General features: G+C 40.5%; 2 protein-coding genes across 2 annotated transcripts in view; both read right to left on the bottom strand.

Annotated features, from left to right (window-relative positions):
• Positions 1-3,875, bottom strand: part of LOC107566395 (dmX-like protein 1) — a 48,179-nt gene extending 44,304 nt beyond the window's left edge. The window contains exons 1-4 of the mRNA XM_016251841.1: positions 3,532-3,875; positions 3,346-3,456; positions 2,457-2,626; positions 70-167 (exon numbers count right to left, since the gene is read on the bottom strand). Coding sequence (XP_016107327.1) covers positions 70-167; positions 2,457-2,626; positions 3,346-3,456; positions 3,532-3,760 — 608 coding nt within the window. The 5' untranslated portion in view covers positions 3,761-3,875. The remainder of the gene's footprint in view (positions 1-69; positions 168-2,456; positions 2,627-3,345; positions 3,457-3,531) is intronic.
• A 1,410-nt stretch (positions 3,876-5,285) lies between these two features.
• The window catches only part of LOC107566387 (dmX-like protein 1), a 23,893-nt gene continuing 21,559 nt past the window's right edge, over positions 5,286-7,619 (bottom strand). Inside the window, exons 12-16 of the mRNA XM_016251832.1 lie at positions 6,754-6,875; positions 6,587-6,676; positions 6,378-6,465; positions 6,183-6,302; positions 5,286-5,708 (exon numbers count right to left, since the gene is read on the bottom strand). Coding sequence (XP_016107318.1) covers positions 5,455-5,708; positions 6,183-6,302; positions 6,378-6,465; positions 6,587-6,676; positions 6,754-6,875 — 674 coding nt within the window. The 3' untranslated portion in view covers positions 5,286-5,454. The remainder of the gene's footprint in view (positions 5,709-6,182; positions 6,303-6,377; positions 6,466-6,586; positions 6,677-6,753; positions 6,876-7,619) is intronic.

Raw genomic sequence — 7,619 nt, 5'->3', positions numbered from 1 at the left:
TGTGAGTGTGTGTGTGTGTTTGTGTGTCTGTGTGAGTGTGTGTGTGTGTGAGTGTGTGTGTGAAGTTACCTGTACAGTCCCCAGACCACAGCTTTCTTCTTCATGGCCAGATAAAACAAGGCTGCGTCTAACGGGTCGTTGTTTCTCTGATAAGCAGCTTTTGCTACCTGGAAGGATTACACATATTACACATGTTTGGATTTCATGTCAAATTAAAAAAATATAGAAAATTACATTTCAAGAACTATATTGGCCTGTGATCATCATTCAAACAAACACTCAATACGTAAAAAGTTCATCTCAAGGTGCTGAAAAACAAACACGTTGAATACAGTGGCTAAAGACATGCATCGGATGCACATGCACGGAAAAACAAGTAAACGAGCAGCAGCTACAGACTGAGCTGACCTGTGTGAAAGGATACGAGATTATGAGTAGATTTACCGTCATACATACACTTTTAGAGTGTATAGGCCACACTGTGACAATAACACCTACAAAGTGTCACGTTAATATGCACAAGCATTGAGGAGAGCTATATTATTTATATATATTTGATGTATATTAAATATTTGAAGCTTGAGGTTAAAAATGTGAGAAAACTAATAGATACAGTAGACGGTGCTTTTCTCAGAACATTTGACCGATTTTGTACGATTTGTAACTAGTCAGCTTCAAAATATAACTACATGATTCAAGTAACTTTTTCTTTATTAACCCGCTAGTTAAAGAAAATTATATTCTAAGTGCAGCACACATGAAGTTGTAATCATGATGTAAATGTTAAACAAATCACTTGTTAATTATCCTTGCAGAAAGGATGCATGAACTACAGCTACATCTTGTACAAACTTGTCTTATACATACAGGTGCATCTCAATAAATTAGAATGTCGTGGAAAAGTTCATTTATTTCAGTAATTCAACTCAAATTGTGAAACTCGTGTATTAAATAAATTCAGTGCACACAGACTGAAGTAGTTTAAGTCTTTGGTTCTTTTAATTCTGATGATTTTGGCTCACATTTAACAAAAACCCACCAATTCACTATCTCAACACATTAGAATATGGTGACATGCCAATCAGCTAATCAACTCAAAACACCTGCAAAGGTTTCCTGAGCCTTCAAAATGGTCTCTCAGTTTGGTTCACTAGGCTACATAATCATGGGGAAGACTGCTGATCTGACAGTTGTCCAGAAGACAATCATTGACACCCTTCACAAGGAGGGTAAGCCACAAACATTCATTGCCAAAGAAGCTGGCTGTTCACAGAGTGCTGTATCCAAGCATGTTAACAGAAAGTTGAGTGGAAGGAAAAAGTGTGGAAGAAAAAGATGCACAACCAACCGAGAGAACCGCAGCCTTATGAGGATTGTCAAGCAAAATCGATTCAAGAATTTGAGTGAACTTCACAAGGAATGGACTGAGGCTGGGGTCAAGGCATCAAGAGCCACCACACACAGACGTGTCAAGGAATTTGGCTACAGTTATCGCATTAGGCGTCTTACCCGGGCTAAGGAGAAGAAGAACTGGACTGCTGCCCAGTGGTCCAAAGTCCTCTTTTCAGATGAGAGCAAGTGTTGTATTTCATTTGGAAACCAAGGTCCTAGAGTCTGGAGGAAGGGTGGAGAAGCTCATAGCCGAAGTTGCTTGAAGTCCAGTGTTAAGTTTCCACAGTCTGTGATGATTTGGGCTGCAATGTCCTCTGCTGGTGTTGGTCCATTGTGTTTTTTGAAAACCAACGTCACTGCACCCGTTTACTAAGAAATTTTGGAGCACTTCATGTTTCCTTCTGCTGACCAGCTTTTTGAAGATGCTGATTTCATTTTCCAGCAGGATTTGGCACCTGCCCACACTGCCAAAAGCACCAAAAGTTGGTTAAATGAGCATGGTGTTGGTGTGCTTGACTGGCCAGCAAACTCACCAGACCTGAACCCCAGAGAGAATCTATGGCGTAATGTCAAGATGAAAATAAGAAACAAGAGACCAAAAAATGCAGATGAGCTGAAGGCCACTGTCAAAGAAACCTGGGCTGGGTGGGTTGGTGGGTTTTCGTTAAATGTGAGCCAAAATCATCACAATTAAAAGAACCAAAGACTTAAACTACTTCAGTCTGTGTGCATTGAATTTATTTAATACACGAGTTTCACAATTTGAGTTGAATTACTGAAATAAATGAACTTTTCCACGACATTCTAATTTATTGGGATGCACCTGTATTATATGTTCAGAAATAATACGAGAAAAATGCTTTAAAAAAATCTTAAGTCAACGTAATTCAAATTCAGAATGACTGAAGGTATAACACCAGTAGACTATTATGAACTATAAATGTTCTGTATAAACAATGAACAGCAGTTTTCAGCCTGTCTAGTAAAATAAAAATAAATTCGGAAAAAAGCCCTAACTCATCATCAGCTAATACGCAAAGAACATGGGCTCAGTTTGGTCAAACCTTCTCAATGCATCTGCGAAGCTTGTTGGTGCTCCTGAGCCACCAGCCCATGCCCATGGCTCTCAGCTCGGGCCACGCGGGCTCTCCTTTCTGCAGGGCCGGAAGCATGTTGAGCAGCTCCTCTTCGGCCTCGGAGTGGAACGCCCAGGCGTAGTGGCAGGTGGACAGTCCTGTAGACCAGCGGCATTATTCAGACCACACAACATCTGAGCAAGACCAGCTGAGTGCATGCATTCCAATGGGAATCGAACCCACAACCTTGGTGCTGCTAGCGGCATGCTCTAGTTCAACATCAATATCATATATATATATATATATATATATATATATATATACACACTACCGCTCAAAAGTTCTTTCTTTTTTGAAAGAAATTAAAACTTTTATTCAGCGAGGATGTGTTAAATTGATAAGAAGTGATATCAAAGATTTATTTGGTTAGAAAAGATTTATATTTTGAATAAATGCTGTTCTTTTTAACTTTTTACTCATCAAAGAATCCTGAAAAAAGTATCGCAGTTTCCAAAAAAATATTTGTCAGCACAACTGTTGATAATTCTAATAATAAATCAGCATATTATACTGATTTCTGAAGTTCATGCGACACTTTATACTGGAGTAATGATGCTGGAAATTCAGCTTTGCATCACAGAAATAAATTATATTTTAAAGGATATTAAAATAGAAACCATTATTTTATATTGTAATAACATTTTGCAAGATTACTGTTTTTTTCTGTATTTTTGATCAAATAAATGCAGCCTTGATGAGCAGAAGAGACTTCTTTAAAAACATTACACGTCTCACTGATCCCACACTTTTGAGCGCTAGTGTGTATATATTCCATGAATATCTTCTGAGGCACTCATGGACACTGATGCAGGCGTACCTTGACAGAGCAGCGGAGCGCGATGAGCCGGAGGCAGAGACGTGAGGAGGAAGGAGTGCAGGCGAACGGCTAGCAGGAACTTCAGTCCACATTCATCCAGCGTCTCTCCACCTGAGTACAGGTTCATCACATCAGAACACATCCCTTCAAATGAAAACTAAAGTTATATCAGTGAAAGATACTGACTTTGGCCTTTGCCTTGGCTTTCTCCAATGTGGGTGCTGGTGGAAGCGATGGTGTCCGCTAGAGCCATCAGAGACATCTGCTCCATCCGCGTCAGGCCCGGCAGGCTGGAGTGAAGCAGGTGTCCCGATAACACCTGTGCATGTTCGGAGCCGAAGAACGTAGGGCTGTACTTTGACAAATCAATGACTTTAACGTTTGCATCCTCCTCATCTCCATCAAAAGGGTCCATGTCATCCGCACTGACGCCGGCGGTCTGGAAGAGCTCGTTGTAAGCGTCGCTTTGGCCGTGAGCGCTCACGCTCTCCGATCGTTCTTTGGCACTAGGAGCGGTCTCCTTGTCGGCGGCTAACAGTTTTTAAATTATAGGAGGCACTTCCGGTTTCCACTCAAAACGACTGAAACAAATCATTTCGAATCATAAGGTTGTGTTACAAATAAGTCTGACTGTACATTTTCCTTCATGTTCTGTTTTCAGGCATCAGGAGAATAGCATTGGTATATTAACTCTTTCCCCGCCAGGATTTTTTTTTTTTTATTTGCCAGCCACCGCCAGCGATTTTGATGATTTTCACTAAAATTTGATGGCCTCCAGTATATTTTGCTGTATGAATATTTGAATATGCAATACACCAAAATAAAGATCAGAGCCTCTACTTTTAAACAAAACAATCTGTTTTATTCTAGCTTAAAGCATTTTTTTTTTTTTATCAACACCTGAATATAGGTACGTTTCATAAAAATGCGAGAAAATCACATTTTGATCAAAAACTACATCTGGATCTTCAAATGAAGTTCTTAGCAATGCATATTACTAATCAAACATTACGTTTTGATATATTTACAATAGGAGATTTACTAAATATCTTCATGGAACATGATCTTTACTTAATATCCTAATGATTTTTGGCATAAAAGAGAAATGTATAATTGTGACCCATACAATGTATTGTTGGCTATTGCTACAAATATCCCCCAGCGACTTAACACTGCTTTTGTGCTGCAGAGACACATATACCACGTCCTGGATCAACATTTTACTCCATAACATTATGCAGTTTTCATTTATATGCTGATGTTTTTGTTGTGGAGGTTTTGTACTCGTTCAGAAGATGTGTAATAGCACCCCCGAGTGTATAACACGGAAAGCCGTAAAATCTCGTCTACGCCGGGGAAACGTTTTCTTGTAAAAGACGAGATAACTGGTCAGTGGCGGAGAAAGAGTTAATGTGACGTGCTATGACAAGAGTCGCTGCATCTTTTCCTACTGACTATCTTCATTTGTAACGATATGAATAAAGATAACATATACCGCAAATTTAAGCTCTGCTCTCCTGATTTAATTTACAATATATCCCAGGAATAATTAAATGCACTAAGAATCTCTGTTTTTGTTTCTCCCTGAATCCTCACATCTCTTTCCAGGTTTGTTTTCACACAGATGCTTTGAAATGCAGCTGCCTCCCATTTTCACTTCTAATCCCAGCAGTGTTTACTGGAATGTTTCTAAAGCAGCTGAACACAATATCCGTTATCTGTACAAATGACGGAAATCACTTTGAAATATTATCACTCAATGTTGCAGTTAATGAACATTTTTAATTAAGGCAATTAATTAAACATGTTACGTAATACAGACACTAATGATATTTAACACGTCTGCAATATTGCTAGAGAAATAATCTAGCTTTTTGCTCTTGTCAATATTTTTACACTTTTAAATTTCCTTTTAATGCTCGATGTATGAAGGGTGAGGAGAATAATGTAACTTCATTGTACCCAGTTTTTGCAAATCCTTATAATGGCTTTCATAGAGCGAATAGCGCAACGATTGTTTACCGGAAGTTCCTCCCATAATTCGTGCAAAGCGTCATGGGGCGTAGGAAAGAGATGGATAAATACAGGACATAATGAATAATCAGAACATCATGCAGCAGTGAATGCTCTCATCCTCAAAGGTACACAGAGGTCTTCACCTGCAGCAGGTGATACACGAATGACTTCAACGCCCTGCGGCAGATCCAGCTCCTGGCTGAAGACTTTCGTACTGGAAAGAGTGAGGCGGCAGGCGCTCTGGAGGTTAGACGTCTTCAGTTTGGGTCTCGGGGTTTGTGGTGAGCCGACCGTCTCAAAGTTAAACGATGGAGACACAGTCTCTCTGTCTGGAGTTTGAGTTTGCTCTGAAAGAATGACAAATCTGGTCACAATCAGTTGCTCTGTCTTTCATTTATGGGCGACATTATAATTAGTGGTTGACTGATATGGATTTTTTGATGCCAACATAAAGCCGATAAATGAGAAATATATCACTATTTATTGTAAAGATAATAAAAACACATGCATAACAATTGCTGAAATAGTATCTATTTTGCTTAATATTATATAAAAATATTTTTAAAAATGTCAGCTTCGTAAAAAAATGAATCTGTAAAATAATGATTCTGCATTATTCTGTCAAAATAAAAGTCCCATTTCTCACATATCGGCCAAACAGAAAAAAATGATTGACCGATATATCGGTCATCTACTAATCATAATCATGTTGCTTAGGCTTTGTTTGATCACACTTGCACTCATGTCTGACTCCAATCTGGTACTTTTCACAGTCCAATCAAGTGTGTCTCACATTAAATACCATAAGACCCATTACAAACCCATAACGACGGGAACTGCGTCCAGCTGTAGGTGCCACATGTGCAGGAGCGACCTGCCGCTCTGAGTGATCTCCACCACCACCAGGTAGAAGCGAGCGGAGAAGAGCGTCCGGCTGGGAACTGAAGGAAGGACAAGCGTTCGTGACACAGCACAGAAACACACCGAACGCTGAGGGAGAGAGAATGACTTCTTACCAGAATCCTGCAGGTAATCGTCTGTTTTCTCATTTCCCAAGATCAGGTCCTCCTCAAACACATGCAGCAGCTGCGTCTCTTTCCCCTGCTGAACAAACAGAGAGAGAGACGTGAGCGCTGAGCACTCTGGGAAATGACATGATGCTCTTGTGTTAGATCAGCTCATTATTTAGGTCACATTATGCATCTGTAGTGGATCTTATACGTACAAAGTCTGTGATGGCATCAAGCTCAATGATGCAGCCTGGTCTGGCCGTCGACTGCTGGCTGATGATGTTAAACACCTCTCCAACATATTTCTGGAGGAAGAACACATGACAGATAAGCAGGAGTCTACTATTTGATATACTGAAATAACAGCCAGGTCCATTCTTACGGAGATGTCGGGGTTGGAGAGTTCACTCAGCAGTTTCTTGGCCTCGATGATGGCCTGATAGAGTCGGAGAGAGTGTCCGTCACTAGCGATGAAGCAGGCACTGGGTGAGTTTCCATACACACCTTTGGGAAGGAAATGAAATATGAATAGATCAAAAGTAACATCCAATCAGCCGCAAGCTGAGAAATAGACAGGCTTCACACACGAGGGATTGTCAGTTAAAGTTTTAAAGACACCAATTAAATATTCATGAGCTGAACACATATGTATGAATATTCTATGCAGCAGAGACTCCATTCAAATAGGGATGCTTGTAAATGTTTCCCGCTCACTCATTAAAAATCTCTGAAAATATCACAAATCATCTGCACACAAGAGTGCTTTCTCCTGTACTGTACTCTTGCTTTCTGTATTTAATGTAAGACTGTCAGGCTGAACTACTCTACACTCTAGAAGGTTTCCACAGTGAATTTTGCTTTTATGTCAGAATCTAAGGAAGCTGTCCTCACTGAGGCAGTCGCTAGGGGCGAGGGATGCGGTTGCTAAGGTGAAATGGAATCTACAATCTAAGGAAGCTGTCCTCACCGAGGCAGTCGCTAGGGGCGAGGGATGCGGTTGCTACAGTGAAAAGGAATCTAGAATCTAAGGAAGCTGTCCTCACCGAGGCAGTCGCTAAGGGCGAGGGATGCAGTTGCTAAGGTGAAATGGAATCTAGAATCTAAGGAAGCTGTCCTCACCGAGGCAGTCGCTAAGGGCGAGGGATGCAGTTGCTAAGGTGAAATGGAATCTAGAATCTAAGGAAGCTGTCCTCACCGAGGCAGTCGCTAAGGGCGAGGGATGCGGTTGCTAAGGTGAAATGGAATCTA

This window comes from Sinocyclocheilus grahami, unplaced genomic scaffold, assembly GCF_001515645.1.
Source record: "Sinocyclocheilus grahami isolate Dianchi unplaced genomic scaffold, SAMN03320097.WGS_v1.1 scaffold1072.1, whole genome shotgun sequence".
NCBI lineage: Eukaryota > Metazoa > Chordata > Actinopteri > Cypriniformes > Cyprinidae > Sinocyclocheilus > Sinocyclocheilus grahami.
This window is presented reverse-complemented; position numbering and strand designations above follow the sequence as displayed.